Source organism: Oncorhynchus keta, chromosome 4 (assembly GCF_023373465.1).
Source record: "Oncorhynchus keta strain PuntledgeMale-10-30-2019 chromosome 4, Oket_V2, whole genome shotgun sequence".
NCBI classification, from domain to species: Eukaryota; Metazoa; Chordata; class Actinopteri; order Salmoniformes; family Salmonidae; genus Oncorhynchus; species Oncorhynchus keta.
The window spans coordinates 54,288,475-54,312,329 of record NC_068424.1 but is presented as its reverse complement, the minus strand read 5'-3'; the positions used below and the strand labels follow the sequence as shown (position 1 = coordinate 54,312,329).

At 49.0% G+C, this 23,855-nt stretch overlaps 1 protein-coding gene across 2 annotated transcripts in view; it reads left to right on the top strand.

Moving 5' to 3' along the window:
- The first annotated feature begins 432 nt into the window (after positions 1-432).
- The window catches only part of ssrp1a (structure specific recognition protein 1a), a 28,190-nt gene continuing 4,767 nt past the window's right edge, over positions 433-23,855 (top strand). The window contains exons 1-13 of one of the 2 annotated variants that reach the window (XM_052510162.1): positions 433-595; positions 1,159-1,237; positions 2,275-2,460; positions 14,865-14,970; positions 15,187-15,380; positions 15,574-15,674; positions 15,889-16,018; positions 16,294-16,397; positions 16,555-16,683; positions 17,849-18,073; positions 18,166-18,238; positions 19,461-19,584; positions 19,846-19,888. In XM_052510162.1, coding sequence (XP_052366122.1) covers positions 1,184-1,237; positions 2,275-2,460; positions 14,865-14,970; positions 15,187-15,380; positions 15,574-15,674; positions 15,889-16,018; positions 16,294-16,397; positions 16,555-16,683; positions 17,849-18,073; positions 18,166-18,238; positions 19,461-19,584; positions 19,846-19,888 — 1,469 coding nt within the window. In that variant the 5' untranslated portion in view covers positions 433-595; positions 1,159-1,183. Of the gene's footprint in view, positions 596-1,158; positions 1,238-2,274; positions 2,461-14,864; positions 14,971-15,186; positions 15,381-15,573; positions 15,675-15,888; positions 16,019-16,293; positions 16,398-16,554; positions 16,684-17,848; positions 18,074-18,165; positions 18,239-19,457; positions 19,585-19,845; positions 19,889-23,855 lie in introns of both variants that reach the window. The other variant, XM_052510160.1, reaches the window with a different exon arrangement.

Here is a 23,855-nt window from a genome sequence, read left to right as displayed (position 1 = left end):
CACAGTTATTCAATTAAAACACCTTAATGCATCCCAATTAATTATATTATGTGAGCTAAGTATACTTTTTGAGATTACTAATGATACTGCCCCCACAACAACAAAACAATACTTAAATACATGTAATTTTGTCTTTTAAACATTTAATTGAAATACAGTACAATTCCATTCATTCCTACTGAGGACTGCTCCTACTGGGGAGTGCCAATATGGCCGACCGGTGGCTTTATCATCATCCATCCATCGTCACAGTGAACCATTATTTTAATAGGTTGCTGCGTGCACCCCTTAGTGGTGGTGAGCAGTCATTGCAGGCGGTTCTGAAAACGATGAGGGTTGCGTTTCATAAAACAAGGCCTTACTAAAGACTGAAAGCTTTCGTATTAAACCATTCTAATCTGTTTCTAGAGGAAGCCCATTTGTTTATGTTAGTGTCAGGTGAAAGACCAACACAGCCGAGCATCTTTAAAAAGTGTTATTTGCTGGGAAGAAGAACGAAACGGAAGTAAATGCTAAAGTAGCATTGATTTATTTCCGGTGTCGTCAGCTCTTGCCTTGACGCGGGAAACGGCGAAGTCTCCTCATCACATTTATAGTAAGACATCAAGTTTTTGTTCTTTTTATTTAGGGAGATAAATAGTGGATTGCAAATATATGTGTATAAAACTAGATCAACTAGACAAGTAAAATTGCCCTTGCTACTATTGATCCATAGGAATCAAATAGTTGACGAAGCAACTCAACATCATCACTAGCCAGCTAGCATGTTAGCCACACTCGACTGGCATCCATTTACTAGCTATCTCGTTACATGTCCAGCTATCTAACGTTCTACGATAGATAGCTAGTTAGTATCTGCATGTTCTAGCGAGAAATAAAGCAGCTTGCTCATTGTTGTTCACTTACTACTAAGCCTTTATAACCGCATTGAGTTGTCGTATGTTGTTATTGGCTAGCTACTTAGCCTAACTACATGTTTCGATTTTGCAAAGCTAGCTAGCTAATTAGATATTAAATGAAATGGCAACAACAGTCTGTGTCGCCCATTGACTCTCAGAGGAATTAGCAAAATAGCTCGATATATTACAACGTGGGCTCCTCAGAATTAACATTGCTAGCTTGCTAACTGTTTGACACGGTCTTCCTCTGTGTCCTCAGCTGAGCATCACTTGTAGAGGCAGAGATGGGAGACACACTGGAGTTCAACGAGATCTACCATGAATCCAAGGGGTCCTGGGTCAGTAACTAGCTATTCAAATGCGTTCCCAAGAATATTGCAATAAGTCACAGATTTGGCACATTGTGCAAATGTTAGACATTAAATATGCATTGACGCAAAAATGACAGACATTATGCTAGCCAGCAAAATGGAACTAGATTGGCTGAACGTGAAATTGATTTCAATATGATGGAAATATATAGGCCTATGTATGTAGCCTACTGTATTTATCTTTTAATGCAGTCATCTTGGTTTTCATTTGAAGCATCTGTTTATCCTTTGCTTGTTTGTAGCAATTGCAAAGACATTGGCAACTTTCTATGTCGTCATCTTCGCTCTGAAGTTACTGGTGGTCACAGAGACAGATACACATCTGGATTCCATGTTTAGCTGAGAATCTGTCTGTACAGTGACGCGGAAGGACAAAAAAAAACATTTAACGATGTACTTAGCTGTTTTAGTAGCGGTCTGAGGCAGTCGGTAAATAACCAGCATTTTCAATTGCAACTTTAGTAAACAAAGGTTTTGGGGAACAGCTCAGAGACTTTAAAGATGCTCCTACAAAGGTTCTAATGACGAACTTACCCTTAAGATGCTTTTGGAAAACCGGGCCCTGATTAGTTGAATCAGGTCTGTTAGGCCTGCCAGGGGTCAATGTGGAACGAATGCCTGCACACCCTGTGGGTCTCCAGGACCAGGGTAGAAGTAGACATGGATATTAGGGTTGGCACTCTACCAGTATGAAGAGGATTTAATTCCCTGAGGAAAACACTCCTAATGTTAGCAACAACTTTTTTATGTTGTCACCCAGAGTCACATTTGTTTATTAGCGAGCAATAGCACATTATATTTGACAAAAGTAGGTTTTAAAGGATCATAGAGTGAAGTCTTTGCTTCGTGTTTTCTTTTTAGCCAAGGAAAATTGAGTATTGTAATGGATATAACAATAAATTGCCACAATCTGGCACTGGCACCAACTAAAACTCGGCATCTAGCTACTAGCGAGTTTGTCAATCGCAGTAACCTACGTATATTTATGTGTGGTCTCTCTGCAGAACGACGGTCGTCTGCGGTTCAGTAAGCAGAATGTGGTGTATAAGAGCAGTAAGACCGGGAAGGTGGACAACATCCCGGCAGCAGAGCTGTCTGTGGCCACATGGAGGCGTGTGTGTCTGGGATACGGCATCAAACTGGCAACCAGCAACGGCCATGTCTACAAATACGACGGCTTCAGAGACACGGTGAGGCAGTGTGTGAACGAGTGAGGGAATTTGTTTGAAAATGGTTGTGTGAGCGGTGGCTGTGGTTTTGTGTTAATTTGTGAGTTCTGTGTGGGTAGGTGTCGGGTGAGCTTTTAGATAAGTCCGTTGATCTGTTCACACGTGACTGTGTATGTGTACTGTGCACGAGTGGATCTGTGCGTCTCTGCGTGTGTTAATGTGAGTGCATGTGTGTACAATCTAGCCTTACCAGTGCTGCTACAGATCTCCTGAGGTTAGCTGCTATAGAGAGAGAGAAGGAAGGTTGGTCTCCTGAGGTTAGCTGCTATAGAGAGAGAAAAGGAAGGCTGGTCTCCTGAGGTTAGCTGCTATAGAGAGAGAAAAGGAAGGTTGGTCTCCTGAGGTTAGCTGCTACAGAGAGAGAAGCTAAGGTGGCATATTTTGGTTAAACTTTCCCCAATTCAACGGAATTACAGGACAATACCACAGTTACTAGCTGACGTGTGGAGACATTTCAATGCAGCTAATGCAGAAGGAAAAGCTGTGTCAAATCATGTGAAGAATGCAACGAAGATGCAGAATCATCTGGCCAAGTGCATAAAGTACTGTCAGCTCTCACAACAAGCAACCTCTGACAAAAGTCCCTCAACTTCTATTTGAGGTGAAAATTATGAATCAGACACCTTATCGATAGCAACAGCTCATGGTCCTCCTGGAATCAGACGTTTTTTTGACTCAATGGAGGAACGTTGTCAGATAAATTATGATGAATGTCTTGCTCGAGCTGTGTATGCAACTGGTTCAGCTCTGATGCTCACAGGCAATGTGTATTGAAAGAGATTTCTGAATGTTCTTCGCCCCGCATACACCCCTCCAACTAGACATGCTTTATCTACACATTTTCTCGATGCAGAGTTCAACAGAGTTCAAGAGAAGGTCAAGCAAATCATAGAGAAAGCAGACTGTATTTGCAATCATCTCTGATGGGTGGTCGAATGTTTGTGGGCAAGGAATAATTAACTGCATCATCTCCACCCCTCAACCAGTATTCTACAAGAGCACAGACACAAGGGACAACAGACACACCGGTCTCTACATTGCACATGAGCTGAAGACAGTCATCAATTGACCTTGGACCACAGAAGGTATTTGCACTGGTGACAGACAATGCTGAGAACATGAAGGCTGCTTGGTCTAAAGTGGAGGAGTCCTACCCTCACATCACACCCATTGGCTGTGCTGCTCATGCATTGAATATGCTTCTCAAGGACATCATGGCACTGAAAACAATGGGTCCACTCTTCAAGAGAGCCAAGGAAATGGTTAGGTATGTGAAGGGTCATCAAGTTATAGCAGCAATCTAACTCGCCAAGCAAAGTGAGAAGAATAAGAGCACCACATTGAAGCTTCCCAGCAACACCTGTTGGGGTGGTGTTGTCATCATGTTTGACAGTGTCCTTGAGGGGAAGGAGTCTCTCCAAGAAATGGCCATATCACAGTCTGCCGATATGGACAGCCCCATCAAGAGGATCCTCCTGGATGATGTATTTTGGGAGAGAGTGGTAAGCAGCCTGAAACTCCTGAAACCAATAGCAGTAATCATTGCACGGATTGAGGGAGACAATGTCATCTTGTGTGATGATCAGACTCTGCTTGCAGATGTAAGAGAAGAAATCCGTACTGCCCTGTCCACTTCCCTGTTGCTCCAAGCAGAAGAAACTGCAGTTCTGAAATGCATCCAAAAGTGTGAAGACTTCTGCCTCAATCCCATACACGTGGTGGACCGGTGTTTGCCTTTCCAAATCATGTCCTATCAATTGAATTTACCACAGGTGGACTCCAATCAAGTTGTCGAGACATCTCAAAGATGATCAATGGAAACACGATGCACCTGAGCTCAATTTCGAGTCTCAAAGCAAAGGGTCTGAATACTTATGTAAATATGGTATTTCTGTTTTTATTTCATACATTTGTTAAAATTTCTAAAAACCTGTTTTCTTTTTCACTTATTGTGTGTGGATTGATGGGGGGGGGTAATTGAGTCCATTTTAGAATAAAGCGTGGAGATATTCAAAGGGTCTGAACACTTTCCGAATGCACCGTACCTACAGAAATAAGACCGATCCTGCGCCTGTAGCCTGTCTTAGCGTTTGGTTAACAGCTTACTGATTCCGTGAACAGCAAGCCTCACACAACAGTTTCCTAAATTGGGCTGTTTTTAATCTTTACTCTGCTGTAATAAAGGCTTTATACTTTTCTTTGCGTTAGACCAGCCTCTCTGGTATTGTTTTTTTTTTATTGATTTAGTATTATTTAATCTGTTACAAATTATGCTTCTAATAATAACCCTCTTTTTCCTTTGATCTCCTTTTTGTTATTACTATCATTATAATAATTTCTTTCATTATTATTATTAGTAGGCATAGTATGCAACCTGTTTAGTCTTAATTTTGTAACTTCCTTGGGCCTATATTTCAATACTTACAGGCTATTGTAACAATCAGTCATTTATTTGTTCATGTCATCACACAGCATACATTCATGATGTGAAATGTAATCAAGCATTTTAGTTTTAAAATAACAAAGGGGCCATTGAATAATTAGCGTAAATAATAAATTGGCCTAAACCATTTTTAGTCCTTGCTGTAATAAAGGCTTTACCCCCCAAAAAAAAAAAAAACGTATCCAACACACTCTGGTACGCCTATAATTTATTTTGTGTTTACATTGTTCCAAACTGTCTGAAATTATATTGTAATCTAACAGCACCTGTTTGGCGCACACACAGGCCTAATGTGCACGCCGCGCTTGCTCCATACCTTCTTTTTCTTGATCTCCAGTATTTCCCATAACTAGTCAAATGTATTCCTCACATCAGACTTCCCCTTTACCTCCTGCGCAACCAGTAAGCATTCCCCCGTTTCAAATGTATTTTTAACGTCATCTGCTTCCATTTTGCGGTCACGTGTTCATAAGGTGTTCAGAGTTTGTTCTAACCAATTTATTTATGATGTGCTATAGGTCAGGCCCTAGGGTTGAGGGAGTGTTTTTTTCCTAAACAAATGAGGGATTTCGGTAACAGAACTTTTCAGTAAGAAATGACTGTAATAATGTCGCAGCTTCGTCAACAAGGACAACGCGATCAACACTGATGTTCTCTGGTGGTCTCTACACCAGTGAGGACAGAGTCAACAGGTGCTCGTCACACAGTTACTCGCTGTCTTTTTTTTTTTTACACGGCTCAACAAGTCTGAGCCAGGCGGCACAATCAAGTCAATTGTGGTCGAACTCCCTCTAGTTATTTGTCTTTTAATTATTTAATCAAACAGTGCGCGTAAAGCATCAGACAAGCTCAGAGCATATAGTTGATTTAATTAAAACACATAGGATGTGTCAGTCGAATCATTTATGAAAAAAGAAATGTCTAAGCATTTCGACCAATCAATTGGTCGAAAGATCAGACGACTCTTGGTTGACCAAGATTTTTTTTTAGTCAGGGACAGCCCTAATATCCTCACTGGTTCGACACCACCTCAGCCTACTTCTCATGTACAGTACCAGTCAAAAGTTTGGACACACCTACTCCATTTAATTTTTAAAAACTATTTTCTACATTGTAGAATAATAGTGAAGACCTCAGCACTATGAAATAACACATGGAATCATGTAGTAACAAAAGAAAGTCTTAAACAAATCTAAATATATTTTAACTGTGAGGTTCTTCAAATTCTCTACCCTTGATCAAATCAAATCTCTTCCGGCGCCGACTGAGATGGCCGCCTCGCTTCGCGTTCCTAGGAAACTATGCAGTTTTTTGTTTTTTTTTACGTGTTATTTCTTACATTATTACCCCAGGTCATCTTAGGTTTCATTACATACAGTCGAGAAGAACTACTGAATATAAGAAACAGGACAACGGAATGGATCGCATGCAGCGACCCAAGGAAACGACTCCGAAAAAGAGGGGAACGAGGCGGTGTTCTGGTCAGACTCCGAAAAAGGGCACATCGCGCACCACTCCCCAGCATTCTTTTTGCCAATGTCCAGTCTCTTGACAACAAGGTTGACAAAATCCGAGCAAGGGTGGCATTCCAGAGGGACATCAGAGACTGCAACGTTCTCTGCTTCACGGAAACATGGCTTACTGGGAAGACGCTATCCGATGCGGTGCAGCCAACGGTTTTCTCCACGCATCGCGCCGACAGAAATAGACATCTTTCTGGTAAGAAGAGGGGCGGGGGCGTATGCCTCATGACTAACGAGACATGGTGTGATGAAGGAAACATACAGGAACTCAAATCCTTCTGTTCACCTGATTTAGAATTCCTCACAATCAAATGTAGACCGCATTATCTTCCAAGAGAATTCTCTTCGATTATAATCACAGCCGTATATATCCCCCCCCAAGCAGACACATCGATGGCTCTGAACAAACTTTATTTAACTCTTTGCAAACTGGAAACCATTTATCCGGAGGCTGCATTCATTGTAGCTGGGGATTTTAACAAAGCTAATCTGAAAACAAGACTCCCTAAATTTTATCAGCATATCGATTGCGCAGCCAGGGGTGGTAAAACCTTGGATCATTGTTACTCTAACTTCCGCGACGCATTTAAGGCCCTGCCCCGCCCCCCTTTCGGAAAAGCTGACCACGACTCCATTTTGCTGATCCCTGCCTACAGGCAGAAGCTAAAACAAGAGGCTCCCACGCTGAGGTCTGTCCAACGCTGGTCAGACCAAGCTGACTCCACACTCCAAGACTGCTTCCATCACGTGGACTGGACATGTTTCGTATTGCGTCAGATGGAAATATTGACGAATACGCTGATTCGGTGTGCGAGTTCATTAGAACGTGCGTCGAAGATGTCGTTCCCATAGCAACGATAAAAACATTCCCAAACCAGAAACCGTGGATTGATGACAGCATTCGCGTGAAACTGAAAGTGTGAACCACTGCTTTTAATCAGGGCAAGGTGTCTGGTAACATGTCCGAATATAAACAATGCAGCTATTCCCTCCGCAAGGCTATTAAACAAGCTAAGCGTCAGTAAAGAGACGAAGTAGAATCTCAATTCAATGGCTCAGACACAAGAGGCATGTGGCAGGGTCTACAGTCAATCACGGACTACAAGGAGAAACCCAGCCCAGTCACGGACCAGGATGTCTTGCTCCCAGGCAGACTAAATAACTTTTTTGCCCGCTTTGAGGACAATACAGTGCCACTGACACGGCCTGCAACGAAAACATGCGGCCTCTCCTTCACTGCAGCCGAGGTGAGTAAGACATTTAAACGTGTTAACCCTCGCAAGGCTGCAGGCCCAGACGGCATCCCCAGCCGCGCCCTCAGAGCATGCGCAGACCAGCTGGCCGGTGTGTTTACGGACGTATTCAATCAATCCCTATACCAGTCTGCTGTTCCCACATGCTTCAAGAGGGCCACCATTGTTCCTGTTCCCAAGAAAGCTAAGGTAACTGAGCTAAACGACTACCGCCCCGTAGCACTCACTTCCGTCATCATGAAGTGCTTTGAGAGACTAGTCAAGGACCATATCACCTCCACCCAACTGACACCCTAGACCCACTCCAATTTGCTTACCGCCCAAATAGGTCCACAGACGATGCAATCTCAACCACACTGCACACTGCCCTAACCCACCTGGACAAGAGGAATACCTATGTGAGAATGCTGTTCATCGACTACAGCTCGGCATTCAACACCATAGTACCCTCCAAGCTCGTCATCAAGCTCGAGACCCTGGGTCTCGACCCCGCCCTGTGCAACTGGGTACTGGACTTCCTGACGGGCCGCCCCCAGGTGGTGAGGGTAGGCAACATCTCCTCCCCGCTGATCCTCAACACGGGGGCCCCACAAGGGTGCGTTCTGAGCCCTCTCCTGTACTCCCTGTTCACCCACGACTGCGTGGCCACGCACGCCTCCAACTCAATCATCAAGTTTGCGGATTACCAACAACGACGAGACGGCCTACAGGGAGGAGGTGAGGGCCCTCGGAGTGTGGTGTCAGGAAAATAACCTCACACTCAACGTCAACAAAACTAAGGAGATGATTGTGGACTTCAGGAAACAGCAGAGGGAACACCCCCCTATCCACATCGATGGAACAGTAGTGGAGAGGGTAGCAAGTTTTAAGTTCCTCGGCATACACATCACAGACAAACTGAATTGGTCCACTCACACTGACAGCGTTGTGAAGAAGGCGCAGCAGCGCCTCTTCAACCTCAGGAGGCTGAAGAAATTCGGCTTGTCACCAAAAGCACTCACAAACTTCTACAGATGCACAATCGAGAGCATCCTGGCGGGCTGTATCACCGCCTGGTACGGCAACTGCTCCGCCCTCAACCGTAAGGCTCTCCAGAGGGTAGTGAGGTCTGCACAACGCATCACCGGGGGCAAACTACCTGCCCTCCAGGACACCTACACCACCCGATGTTACAGGAAGGCCATACAGATCATCAAGGACATCAACCACCCGAACCACTGCCTGTTCACCCCGCTATCATCCAGAAGGCGAGGTCAGTACAGGTGCATCAAAGCTGGGACCGAGAGACTGAAAAACAGCTTCTATCTCAAGGCCATCAGACTGTTAAACAGCCACCACTAACATTGAGTGGCTGCTGCCAACACACTGTCATTGACACTGACCCAACTCCAGCCACTTTAATAATGGGAATTGATGGGAAATGATGTAAATATATCACTAGCCACTTTAAACAATGCTACCTTATATAATGTTACTTACCCTACATTATTCATCTCATATGCATACGTATATACTGTACTCTACATCATCGACTGCATCCTTATGTAATACATGTATCACTAGCCACTTTAACTATGCCACTTTGTTTACTTTGTCTACATACTCATCTCATATGTATATACTGTACTCGATACCATCTACTCTATGCTGCTCTGTACCATCACTCATTCATATATCCTTATGTACATATTCCTTATCCCCTTACACTGTGTATAAGACAGTAGTTTTGGAATTGTTAGTTAGATTACTTGTTGGTTATCACTGCATTGTCGGAACTAGAAGCACAAGCATTTCGCTACACTCGCATTAACATCTGCTAACTATGTGTATGTGACAAATAAAATTTGATTTGATTCTTCAAATTCGCTACCCTTTCCCTTGATGACAGCTTTGCCTACACTTGGCATTCTCTCAACCATCTTCATGAGGTAGTCACCTGGAATGCATTTACATTAACAGGTATGCCTTGTTAATTTGTGTATTTTCTTTCCTTCTTAATGTGTTTGAGCCAATCAGTTGTTTTGTGACAAGGTAGGAGTGGTGTACAGACAATAGGGCTATTTGGTAAAAGACCAAGTCCATGTTATGGCCCGACCAGCTCAAATAAGCAAAGAGAAACGATAGTCCATCATTACTTTAAGACATGAAGGTCAGTCAATGCGGAAAATTTCAAGAACTTTCTTCAAGTGCAGTCCCGAAAACCATCAAGCGCTATGATGAAACTGACTCTCATGAGGACCGCCACAGGAAAGAAATACCCAGAGTTACCTGTGCTGCAGAGGATAAGTTAATTTCAGATCAATTTCAGATTTCAGCCTATATAAATACTTCATCGAGTTCAATTAACAGACACATCTCGACATCCACTGTTCGAGGAGACTGTGTGAACCAGGCCTTCATGGTCGAATTGCTGCAAAGAAACCACTACTAAAGGACACCAATTAGAAGATGACTTGCTTGGGCCAAGAAACACAAACAATGGACATTAGACCAGTGGAAATCTGTCCTTTTGGTCTCAGTCCAAATGAGAGTTTGTTGTTGTTCCAACTGCCATGTGTTCGTGTGTAGTTCCCCCCATGAAGCATGGGGGAGGAGGTGGTGTGGTGGTGCTTTGCTGGTGACACTGTCTGTGATTTATTTCAAATTCAAGGCACACTTAACCAGCATGGCTACCACAGCATTCTGCAGTGATACACCATCCTGTCTGGTTTGCACTTAGTGGAGCGCTTGTTTTTCAACAGGATAATAACCCAACAAACCTCCAGACTGTGTCAGGGCTATTTGACCAAGAGGGAGATTGATGGAGTGCTGCATCAGATGACCTGGCCTCCACAATCACCCGATCTCAACCCAATTGGAAGGAAAATCAGCCAACAAGTGCTCCGCATATTTAGGAACTCCCTCAAGATTGTTGGAAAAGCATTCCTCATTAAGCTGGTTGAGAGAATGCCAAGAGTTTGCCAATGTACAAAAATAAAATCCAAATGAAAACAATAGCGGGGCATAAACTGTCATTATTCCTCCTCATACACAGATAACCTTTTTTTTTGTTACATGATTCCATATGTGTTATTTCATAGTTTTGATGTCTTCCCTATTCTACATTTTAGAAAATATTCACACACAAAAAAAAACTTGAAAGAGGAGGTGTGTCCAAACGTTGGACTGGTACCGTATAGACAATGTGTTGCATGTCTGTGCTGAACAAGTAATGATAATGTATTTGAATTGGGACTGGTGAATTGCACTGATGACACATCACATATCTGTTTACTAATTTGGTACCTCTTGTAAACAGCACTGCACTTACCCTGAGTTTGCTTTGCACTGATCTGGACTCCACTGTGTTCGCCGTAACTGGGTCTATTCCCGAGGCACAATTTACAAAACCTAAACAAAGGGGGCTGACACACTGGGAGGGACAAACCTGTCCAATAGAAAACACTTGTTTTTCATTTCCTTTTGCAAAACTTGGTGTCCACTAATGCATAGAACCCTGGTGTCAAGATAACATGGCAACATCTGTGTTACAGAGCATCTGATTAGTTAGGGGGAGAGGAACAGGGGTGTTGGAATGGAACACATAGGGGACAGGGAGGGGTGGAGGGAGGATTGGTGCAGGAGGAAATTGGTGTGTGTGTGTGGAGGATGGGGAGGCTGGGATGAGTGATTATTATGGCTGTGTGATGTAAGCAACAGCACTCTGCCAATGGAGTAATGAAGGATGGTGCTCTACATATTGGAGCTGATGAGGACAGCAGGAACACACACACATTGATATGTACATCTTTACATAGTTACCGGTCACTCATTACACACACGCACAGATTTATATCCAGTATATACTATATAATGTAAACTTAGGTTTGTATATACGGGCTGTCACACACAAACACAATGTCTTCATTCATCTTTACAAACACACGCACCGATGCTGTCAACACTGATCTGATGTTCTATACACACACAGATGGACACGCATTCACAGTCTGGCCAATATTCTCTCTCTGTTCAACACACACACACACACACACTGTGGGCTTTCCCACTCTCTACTAAGCCGAACACAGGTTTTCAAACGGGGGTCCAAGGTACTGCAGGGGGTTGGCAATGTTTTAGAAAAGTCTACAGGAACAGTTGGCCAGCTAGCTATTCCTGTTCATCCAACGCTGGGGAAGTAGATTAATGGATTCATTGCGAAAATCTCAAACAATCCCTTTTAATATGGAGGAAATGACAGTAATTTCAGCTGATTACAGGGTTTTTTCTGTATAGAAAATTCTTAGGCGGGTCATCTGAGTGCACATTTTTGGGTTGGAAAAACAGTTTGTGTCAACTTAACCCTTTACACTCGTGGGGATTTGGCCTATATGGAGAAGTAGGGCTGGGATGATACCAGTACTGCGGTACTCGTTGGTATCGTGGCAAGGAAACCAAGCAGATTTATCTTCTTTAGGAGAACTGACCAAATGATGATGTCATCCTGAGTCGCATTTTATTTACTTTCCTTGTTAAAACACACTATAATTGACATAAAACAGGGTTTTAAAGGACCAAAGAGTTTGGTCTTCTTCGTGTTTCCATTTTTGCCATGTAAAAAAATATTGCTTTTCTTATATCATCCCTAATTGGATAGGAAATGTTTCTTACAGAAGAAATATGAAAAACATATTCATAACCTTGGTAGCAATTGAAAAGTGACAGTTTTGAGTATATGGGAAATTATTAGACCAAAGTTGAGGACAGAACAGTTCAGCTGACACAAGACTGAATAAAAAAGAATCTCCCCATTTTTGTCAAAAACAATTGGTAGTTACAGTCCTATCGCTGCAACTCCCGTACAGACTCGGGAGAGGTGAAGGTCGAAAGCCTCGCGTCGTCCGAAACAACCCCGCCAAGCCGCACTTCTTGGCACAATGTACACTTAACCCGGAAGCCAGCCACACGCACCAATGTGTCGGAGGAAACTGCAAAATTGTCTCAACTTCATGCCAACTGTTTAGAATAGCTGGAAATTAGTTTAGAATCTGAAAAGGTTTCTCTCGACTCTGTGTAGAATTACAGAAAATGTGCTTGAGAACAGCAAAATGTTCTCGCCACTGCCAAGATACAGCACCTTCACCTCTCTAGCTAATGGGCTCTGTTAGAGTTTACACTTCCAGTGAACTGTGCGGAGGTCAAAATAATGAAACTGTACCAAATCAATGTGGATGACTTTTACCTGATGACAAGGCATCTATTGTTTTGCTAACATGATGGGGTCGCTGGTTTTCCTGGTCAGGGGTCGCTGGTTGTCCTGGGCAGGGGTCCCTGGGTCGCCGGTTGTCCTGGTCAGGGGTCCCTGGGTCGCCGGTTGTCCTGGTCAGGGGTCCCTGGGTCGCCGGTTGTCCTGGGCAGGGGTCCCTGGGTCGCCGGTTGTCCTGGGCAGGGGTCCCTGGGTCGCCGGTTGTCCTGGTCAGGGGTCCCTGGGTCGCCGGTTGTCCTGGGCAGGGGTCCCTGGGTCGCCGGTTGTCCTGGTCAGGGGTCCCTGGGTCGCCGGTTGTCCTGGGCAGGGGTCCCTGGGTCGCCGGTTGTCCTGGGCAGGTGTCCCTGGGTCGCCGGTTGTCCTGGGCAGGGGTCCCTGGGTCGCCGGTTGTCCTGGGCAGGTGTCCCTGGGTCGCCGGTTGTCCTGGGCAGGGGTCCCTGGGTCGCCGGTTGTCCTGGGCAGGTGTCCCTGGGTCGCCGGTTGTCCTGGGCAGGGGTCCCTGGGTCGCCGGTTGTCCTGGGCAGGTGTCCCTGGGTCGCCGGTTGTCCTGGGCAGGGGTCCCTGGGTCGCCGGTTGTCCTGGGCAGGTGTCCCTGGGTCGCCGGTTGTCCTGGGCAGGGGTCCCTGGGTCGCCGGTTTTCCTGGGCAGGGGTCCCTGGGTCGCCGGTTGTCCTGGGCAGGTGTCCCTGGGTCGCCGGTTGTCCTGGGCAGGGGTCCCTGGGTCGCCGGTTGTCCTGGGCAGGTGTCCCTGGGTCGCCGGTTGTCCTGGGCAGGGGTCCCTGGGTCGCCGGTTGTCCTGGGCAGGGGTCCCTGGGTCGCCGGTTGTCCTGGGCAGGGGTCCCTGGGTCGCCGGTTGTCCTGGGCAGGTGTCCCTGGGTCGCCGGTTGTCCTGGGCAGGGGTCCCTGGGTCGCCGGTTTTCCTGGGCAGGGGTCCCTGGGTCGCCGGTTGTCCTGGGCAGGGGTCCCTGGGTCGCCGGTTGTCCTGGGCAGGGGTCCCTGGGTCGCCGGTTGTCCTGGGCAGGTGTCCCTGGGTCGCCGGTTGTCCTGGGCAGGGGTCCCTGGGTCGCCGGTTGTCCTGGGCAGGGGTCCCTGGGTCGCCGGTTGTCCTGGGCAGGGGTCCCTGGGTCGCCGGTTGTCCTGGGCAGGGGTCCCTGGGTCGCCGGTTGTCCTAGGCAGGAGTCCCTGGGTCGCTGGTTTTCCTGGGCAGGGGTCCCTGGGTCGCCGGTTGTCCTGGGCAGGGGTCGCTGGTTTTCCTGGGCAGGGGTCCCTGGACAAGAAAGGTTTGAAAACCCCTGACCGAACAGACAAGCTGATACCCAGGTGCACAAGCTCTATTTCCCACACGTTCTCCTTTTCCTCTATCAAAAACACACACATGCACACTGTCTTTTCACACACATGCACACTGTCCTTTCACACACATGCACACTGTCCTTTCACACACATGTGGAAGTAATTGTGGTGTGTGTCTGGGTGCTCCAGCTCTAATCGGTCCGGCAGGATAAATAAACGGGCTGATTTTTAAGCTGCGAGAAGGAGAGCGCGACCAGAAGGAGAGCGCGACCAGAAGGAGAGCGCGAACCAGAAGGAGAGCGCGAACCAGAAGGAGAGCGCGAACCAGAAGGAGAGCGCGAACCAGAAGGAGAGCGCGAACCAGAAGGAGAGCGCGAACCAGAAGGAGAGCGCGACCAGAAGGAGAGCGCGACCAGATTGAGCTGTGATTAATTAGCCTCCTCATCAAAGGGGAGGAGAGAGCGGTGTTTCTTTGTTTTTCACTGAATAGTGTGGTGGGCAGTAAGAATTTAACTGAACATCTTTACTCTCTGTTTTCTATTTTGCTTTCTCTCTGCCTCCCCCTGTCATCTCCCTCCACCCCCCTTGTCTCTCGCTCCCTCTCTGCAGGATTATGAGAGGATCTCTGAGTTCTTCAAGGCCAACTACAAGGTGGAGCTGACAGAGAAGGACATGTGTGTGAAAGGCTGGAACTGGGGCACTGCTAAATTCTCTGGTAAACAACACCCTCTAAATGTCACTGAACACTTATCACACAACACCAACAGAGGATCTGATCACCCTGCAATTCCCTCCTGGCTGGCAGGATTACAAAACAACCCTTTTCATCTCTGGATCTCTCTTACTGATCCGTTGTAGCATTCCTCCAGCTATGTAGTGGTGCATTATGGGAGCTGTGGTTTTTGAACCCCTCTTTCCCCGCTCTCCGCAGGTCCATTGTTGTCGTTTGACGTGAATGACAGCTCCGTGTTTGAGATCCCCCTGGCCAGCGTGTCCCAGTGTGCCACCGGGAAGAACGAGGTGACGCTGGAGTTCCACCAGAACGATGACGCTGAGGTCTCTCTCATGGAGGTCCGTTTCTACGTCCCCCCCGGCCCCGCAGACGAGGGGGCAGACCCCGTGGAGGTAACCCACTCTCTACTCTGTCCTGCTGCTGGCTGAAAATGGAGTGATCGTCGGTGCCTTACTGGCTTCACCCCAGCAGATGGCACCACCACTACAGCTGTCCCTATATTCAGAAACAGTCCATTTTCACCCCAACGTCATTGATGCGGTGGTTATTCCTGTTTTAACCCTGTGTCCCTGTCCTCCCTGTCAGGCGTTTGCCCAGAACGTGCGTTCGAAGGCAGATGTGATCCAGGCTACAGGAGATGCTGTGTGTGTCTTCAAAGAGCTGCAGTGCCTCACACCCAGGGGCAGGTACTGTGGCATCAGCACCATTAACCACTATTCATCAGTATTATCCGGCGTTGCTTTGTTGAATATTACTCTCCATTTATCAGATTGATCCACATTGTTCGCTTGGCTCAACGCTAGCCCCCCAAACGAAAACCTACCACATACTAGACACACACCCACTTTGAAGGCAGGCCTCCCTCTCGTTCACCCACGTTCTTCTCCCTCTGTGCGTCAGGTATGATATCCTCATCTACCCTGCTTTCCTGCACCTCCATGGTAAGACGTTTGACTACAAGATCCCCTACACCACCGTGCTGCGTCTCTTCCTGCTACCAAGCAAGGACCAGAGACAGATGTTCTTCGTTGTAAGTGTGTGTGTGTGTGTGTGTGTGTGTGTGTGTGTGTGTGTGTGTGTGTGTGTGTGTGTGTGTGTGTGTGTGTGTGTGTGTGTGTGTGTGTGTGTGTGTGAGGTGAGTGGTTGACAATCGAGTGTAGATTGTGTTAAGATGGTGTCGGGGGCCACCGAATGTGCAGACAACACAGTGTAAATGCAATCATTCTCACTGCAAAGCCCTTGCCATCGTCTTCCATTCATAATCATTCTGTCTTCTTCTACGCCCCCCCCCCCTGCCGTCTGTAGATCAGTCTGGACCCGCCCATTAAGCAGGGACAAACGCGTTACCACTTCCTCATCTTGCACTTCTCTAAGGAGGAGGAGCTCAAGCTTACCCTCAACATGAGCGAGTGAGTGGGAGAGTGAAACGACAGCAGCTCAACACCGCATGGGAGAGGGAGAATGAACACTTAATACAATGTCTGTTTCCCTCTTCTCTCCCCCTCTCTCTTTGGGCCCTCTCCCCCGTTCTTTCTCGCTCCTGCCCCTCTCGCTCCCTCACCGAAGGGAGGAGGTGGAGAAGCGTTATGAAGGGAAGCTCAGCAAGAACATGTCAGGTTCTCTCTATGAGATGGTCAGCAGGGTGATGAAGGCTCTGGTCAACAGGAAGATCACTGTGCCCGGAAACTTCCAGGGGTAAACGCACACAGACACACCGGATCGCCAACACATACACGCACAACACACACACCCGATCACCAACCAACGCACGCACAACACACACACCCGATCACCAACCAACGCACGCACAACACACACACCCGATCACCAACCAACGCACGCACAACACACACACCCGATCACCAACGCACGCACGCGATCACCAACGCACGCACGCACGCACAACACACACGCGCGGTCACCAACCAACGCACGCACAACACACACACCCGATCACCAACCAACGCACGCACAACACACACCCGATCACCAACGCACACACGCGATCACCAACGCACGCACGCACAACACACACCGGATCGCCAACACATACACGCACAACACACACACGCGATCACCAACGCACAACACACACATGCGATCACCAACGCACAACACACACACGCGCGATCACCAACGCTCAACACACACGCGCAATCACCAACGCACAACACACACACGCGATCACCAACACACAACACACACACGCGATCACCAACGCACAACACACACACGCGATCACCAACGCACAACACACACACGCAATCACCAACGCACAACACACACACGCGATCACACAACACACACACGCAATCACCAACGCACAACACACACACGCGATCACCAACACACACACGCGATCACCAATGCACAACACACACACGCGATCACCAACGCACAACACACACACACGCAATCACCAACACACAACACACACACGCGATCACCAACGCACAACACACACACGCGATCACCAACGCACAACACACACACGCAATCACCAACACACGCAGAATCACTTGCAAAATATACACCAATGTTCCTCCTCTCTTCCTACAGTGTAAACCCTTTGGGCCTGTACACTGTTCCTCCTCTCTTCCTACAGTGTAAACCCTTTGGGCCTGTACACTGTTCCTCCTCTCTTCCTACAGTGTAAACCCTTTGGGCCTGTACACTGTTCCTCCTCTCTTCCTACAGTGTAAACCCTTTGGGCCTGTACACTGTTCCTCCTCTCTTCCTACAGTGTAAACCCTTTGGGCCTGTACACTGTTCCTCTGCCAAGGCATGACATTATAAACGCGCCATGAAACACTGTGTGATGTCCCTCAGAATAACTGAGTCTGCCTCCTCTCCCCTGTAGTAACACCCCTGGGGCCCAGTGTATAACATGTTCCTACAAGGCTCAGTCCGGCCTGCTCTACCCGCTGGAGCGGGGCTTCATCTACGTCCACAAGCCCCCAGTTCACCTGCGCTTCGAGGAGATCTCCAGTGTCAACTTCGCCAGAGGCACCACCACCACGCGCTCCTTCGACTTCGAGGTGGAGACCAAGCAGGGGAACCAGTTCACCTTCAGCAGCATAGAGAGGTATTAGAGGGGACGGAGAAACGCGCAGCACACAAGCTCCCGTGTTGATTCTGTGTCGAATTCACGGTTCCTGTTTCTCTCTCTCGTCACAGGGAAGAGTACGGGAAGCTGTTTGACTTTGTCAACGCCAAGAAACTCCACATCAAGAACCGAGGATTCAAGGAGGTAACCTTTAGGAGATGTTTACTGTGGTGGACATGCATTCAACTCCTCTCCAAGATAAATGATGTGTTTATAAATATTGATGATGTCACTCTCTTCTTGTCTGTCTGTTGTGTACCCCTGAAGAAGAAGGTTGGTATGGTTACGGGGGTGTGGGAGTGTTGGCTTGATTTTTGGTTTGGAGCGATTACTGCTCGCATGGTGTGTGTGTTTGGGGGCTTGTGTCTGTGTATGTTGTTTTTTTGGGGGGCTATAATTCTAATCATGGTGGTTGATTTCAGTGAAGAACCATGAATGATTTACTAATCGGTATATGATTGCTGATTATGCTTATCCACAGATGTGTTTTGGAGAGTGTGTGTGAAAGAGAGAGGTGTGTGTGTGTGTGTGTGGTCTCGTTCTTCTATCCTCATGGGGACCAGAAATCCCCCAAATTATCCAAGGATAGTAAAACGAGGGGAAAAAATCTCCGTTGTGGGGACATTTCCCAGGAAATCTATTTTAGGCTTAGGGGTGAGGACTACGATTAGGGTTAGGGAAAATAGGATTTTGAATGGAAATGTAATTTAGGTCCCGACGAGGATAGTTAAACATGCTGTGTTTGTGTGTGGGGGAAGCTGCCTGCATTGTCTTCACTAATGTATTGCCCAAGGCATTGCAGTGTGTTAACTGAAAGATGAAACACATCCTCTAAACCAAATGCAGGAAGTCCTGATTTTTACTCCCAGAATGCTCTCTGGTAATATAAACAGCCCACTCTGTCCATCAGTGCCCCACTCCGTTGCCCTGGGTGGTAGTCGCCATGGCAACAAACGATTACCTTGAGGTCACCTGACTGGTAAAGAACTACAAAGGATCATATCTTCCACTTCCTCCTGTTTGTCTCACTTCTTAGCTTTTAACTTAGGGAGGCTCATTACATTTACATCCTCGCGTCCTCTCTCGAATCCTCCTCAAAACACATTAGATGAGGTCAGAGGTCTTTGACCTTCTCATCCAATGGGTTTTAAGGACGTGAGGAATCAAGGAAATGCAATGAGATTCTCCCCTAGTCTCCATTCCCAGCAGTAGTCCTAAAGGTAAGGAGGTAAGGAATTGTAAAGTGTTGGAACACAGCCCCTTCTGTACAGTAACCTGCTGTCTATAGGAAGATATACAGGGCCTTGTGGAGCATCATGGGTAGTGTAGTCTCTGACTCTCTGCTGCCCCCCGACATGGTATAAAGGCTAAGAACAACGAGTACAGTGACTCAGACGACGATCAGCACGATGCCTACCTGGAGAGGATGAAAGCCGAGGGCAAGATCAGAGAGGAGGGAGACGGCAGCAACGACTCAGACGAAGAGACCGGTGAGTGACAGCTCCCGCAGCTATTAGGGTGGCCAGGCCGCTATGTGCCAGCTCCCGCAGCCAATAGGGTGGCCAGACCGTTGATTGACAGCTCCCGCAGCCAATTCGGGCCTCCCTAATAGAGCTCAATGGGACTCATTCATACATGAAGATATTTAAATACGTCGTAGGTCTGGCTATTGTGAGCTAGTTGTGTCGCTGTCCAAGAGAGCAGCGGGTTTGGGGGAGAGCTGTCTTACTGATGTTCTCTCTTTTTACTAGATGAGTCTTTCAACCCTGGAGAGGAGAGTGATGTCGCTGAGGAGTGAGTTTTACCTCTCTGTTTAACAGTGTTGCTCCCCTCTCTCTCCCTCCCCTCTCTCCCCCTCTCTGTTTAACAGTGTTGCTCCCCTCTCTCCCCCTCCCCTCTCTCTCCCTCCCCTCTCTGTTTAACAGTGTTGCTCCCCTCTCTCCCTCCCCTCTCTCTCCCTCCCCTCTCTGTTTAACAGTGTTGCTCCCCTCTCTCTCCCCCCCCTCTCTCTCCCTCCCCTCTCTGTTTAACAGTGTTGCTCCCCTCTCTCCCTCCGCTCTCTCTCCCTCCCCTCTCTGTTTAACAGTGTTGCTCCCCTCTCTCTCTCTCCCCCTCTCTGTTTAACAGTGTTGCTCCCCTCTCTCTCCCTCCCCCTCTCTGTTTAACAGTGTTGCTCCCCTCTCTCTCCCTCCCCTCTCTGTTTAACAGTGTTGCTCCCCTCTCTCTCCCTCCCCTCTCTCTCCCTCCCCCTCTCTGTTTAACAGTGTTGCTCCCCTCTCTCTCCCTCCCCCTCTCTGTTTAACAGTGTTGCTCCCCTCTCTCTCCCTCCCCTCTCTCTCCCTCCCCCTCTCTGTTTAACAGTGTTGCTCCCCTCTCTCCCTCCGCTCTCTCTCCCTCCCCTCTCTGTTTAACAGTGTTGCTCCCCTCTCTCTCCCTCCCCCTCTCTGTTTAACAGTGTTGCTCCCCTCTCTCTCCCTCCCCTCTCTCTCCCTCCCCTCTCTGTTTAACAGTGTTGCTCCCCTCTCTCCCTCCCCTCTCTCTCCCTCCCCTCTCTCTCCCTCCCCCTCTCTGTTTAACAGTGTTGCTCCCCTCTCTCTCTCCCCCCCGCTCTCTGTTTAACAGTGTTGCTCCCCTCTCCCTCCCCCTCTCTGTTTAACAGTGTTGCTCCCCTCTCTCTCCCTCCCCTCTCTCTCCCTCCCCCTCTCTGTTTAACAGTGTTGCTCCCCTCTCTCTCTCCCTCCCCCTCTCTCTCCCTCCCCTCTCTGTTTAACAGTGTTGCTCCCTGACTCTCGCCCTCCCTCTCTCCCCCCATCTCTCTGTTTAACAGTGTTGCTCCCCTCTCTCTCCCCTCCGCTCTCTGTTTAACAGTGTTGCTCCCCTCTCTCCCTCCCCCTCTCTGTTTAACAGTGTTGCTCCCCTCTCTCTACCTCCCCTCTCTCCCTCCCCTCTCTCTCCCCCGCTCTCTGTTTAACAGTGTTGCTCCCCTCTCTCTCCCCCCCGCTCTCTGTTTAACAGTGTTGCTCCCTCCCCTCCCCTCTCTCTCCCTCCCCTCTCTGTTTAACAGTGTTGCTCCCCTCTCTCTCCTCCCCTCTCTCTCCCTCCCCCTCTCTGTTTAACAGTGTTGCTCCCCTCTCTCCCTCCCCTCTCTGTTTAACAGTGTTGCTCCCCTCTCTCTCCCTCCCCTCTCTCTCCCTCCCCCTCTCTGTTTAACAGTGTTGCTCCCCTCTCTCTCTCTCCCCGCTCTCTGTTTAACAGTGTTGCTCCCCCCTCTCTCTCTCTCCCCCCGCTCTCTGTTTAACAGTGTTGCTCCCCTCTCTCTCCCTCCCCTCTCTCTCCCCCCCGCTCTCTGTTTAACAGTGTTGCTCCCCTCTCCCCCCGCTCTCTGTTTAACAGTGTTGCTCCTCTCTCTCCCTCCCCTCTCTCTCCCCCGCTCTCTGTTTAACAGTGTTGCTCCCCTCTCTCTCTCCCTCCCCTCTCTCTCCCCCCCGCTCTCTGTTTAACAGTGTTGCTCCCCTCTCTCCCTCCCCTCTCTCTCCCTCCCCCTCTCTGTTTACCAGTGTTGCTCCCCTCTCTCTACCTCCCCTCTCTCTCCCTCCCCCTCTCTCTCCCCCCTGCTCTCTGTTTAACAGTGTTGCTCCCCCTCTCTCCCCTCCCTCTCTCCCCCCGCTCTCTGTTTAACAGTGTTGCTCCCCTCTCTCTCCCTCCCCTCTCTCTCCCCCCCGCTCTCTGTTTAACAGTGTTGCTCTCCTCTCTCTTTCCCTCCCCCTCTCTGTTTAACAGTGTTGCTCCCCTCTCTCTACCTCCCCTCTCTGTTTAACAGTGTTGCTCCCCTCTCTCTCCCTCCCTCTCTCTCCCTCCCCCTCTCTGTTTAACAGTGTTGCTCCCCTCTCTCTCCCCCCGCTCTCTGTTTAACAGTGTTGCTCCCCTCTCTCCCTCCCCTCTCTCTCCCTCCCCTCTCTGTTTAACAGTGTTGCTCCCCTCTCTCTCCCTCCCCTCCCCTCTCTCTCCCTCCCCTCTCTAACAGTGTTGCTCCCCTCTCTCTCCCTCCCCTCTCTGTTTAACAGTGTTGCTCCCCTCTCTCCCTCCCCTCTCTGTTTAACAGTGTTGCTCCCCTCTCTCTCCCTCCCCTCTCTGTTTAACAGTGTTGCTCCCCTCTCTCTCCCTCCCTCTCTCTCCCTCCCCTCTCTGTTTAACAGTGTTGCTCCCCTCTCTCCCCCCGCTCTCTGTTTAACAGTGTTGCTCCCCTCTCTCCCTCCCCCTCTCTGTTTAACAGTGTTGCTCCCCTCTCTCTCTCTCCCTCCCCCTCTGTTTAACAGTGTTGCTCCCCTCTCTCTCTCTCCCCCCGCTCTCTGTTTAACAGTGTTGCTCTCTCCCTCCCCTCTCTCTCCCCCCCCGCTCTCTGTTTAACAGTGTTGCTCCCCTCTCTCTCCCTCCTCTCTCTCCCCCGCCCTCTGTTTAACAGTGTTGCTCCCCTCTCTCCCCCCGCTCTCAGTTTAACAGTGTTGCTCCCCTCTCTCCCTCCCCTCTCTCCCCCCCGCTCTCTGTTTAACAGTGTTGCTCCCCTCTCTCTCCCCCCGCTCTCTGTTTAACAGTGTTGCTCCCCTCTCCCTCCCCTCTCTCTCCCTCCCCCTCTCTGTTTAACAGTGTTGCTCCCCTCTCTCTACCTCCCCTCTCTCTCCCTCCCCCTCTCTCTCCCTCCTTCTCTCTGTTTAACAGTGTTGCTCCCCTCTCTCTTCCTCCCCCTCTCTCTCCCCCCCGCTCTCTGTTTAACAGTGTTCCTCCCTCTCTCTCCCTCCCCCTCTCTGTTTAACAGTGTTGCTCCCCTCTCTCTCCCTCCCCTCTCTCACCCCCCCCCGCTCTCTGTTTAACAGTGTTGCTCCCCTCTCTCTCCTTCCCCTCTCTCTCCCCCCCGCTCTCTGTTTAACAGTGTTGCTCCCCTCTCTCTCCTCCCCTCCCCTCTCTCTCCCTTCCCCTCTCTGTTTAATGGTGTTGCTCCCCTCTCTCTCCCTCCCCCTCTCTGTTTAACAGTGTTGCTCCCCTCTCTCTCCCTCCCCTCTCTCTCCCTCCCCCTCTCTGTTTAACAGTGTTGCTCCCCTCTCTCTCCCCCCCGCTCTCTGTTTAACAGTGTTGCTCCCCTCTCTCCCTCCCCTCTCTCTCCCTCCCCCTCTCTGTTTAACAGTGTTGCTCCCCTCTCTCTCCCTCCCCTCCCCTCTCTCTCCCTCCCCCTCTCTAACAGTGTTGCTCCCCTCTCTCTCCCTCCCCCTCTCTGTTTAACAGTGTTGCTCCCCTCTCTCCCTCCCCCTCTCTGTTTAACAGTGTTGCTCCCCTCTCTCTCCCTCCCCTCTCTGTTTAACAGTGTTGCTCCCTCTCTCTCCCTCCCCTCTCTCTCCCTCCCCCTCTCTGTTTAACAGTGTTGCTCCCCTCTCTCTCCCCCGCTCTCTGTTTAACAGTGTTGCTCCCCTCTCCCTCTCCCCTCTCTCTCCCTCCCCCTCTCTGTTTAACAGTGTTGCTCCCCTCTCTCTCCCTCCCCTCCCCTCTCTCTCCCTCCCCCTCTCTAACAGTGTTGCTCCCCTCTCTCTCCCTCCCCCTCTCTGTTTAACAGTGTTGCTCCCCTCTCTCTCCCTCCCCCTCTCTGTTTAACAGTGTTTCTCCCCTCTCTCTCCCCCCCGCTCTCTGTTTAACAGTGTTGCTCCCCTCTCTCCCTCCCCTCTCTCTCCCTCCCCCTCTCTGTTTAACAGTGTTGCTCCCCTCTCTCTCCCTC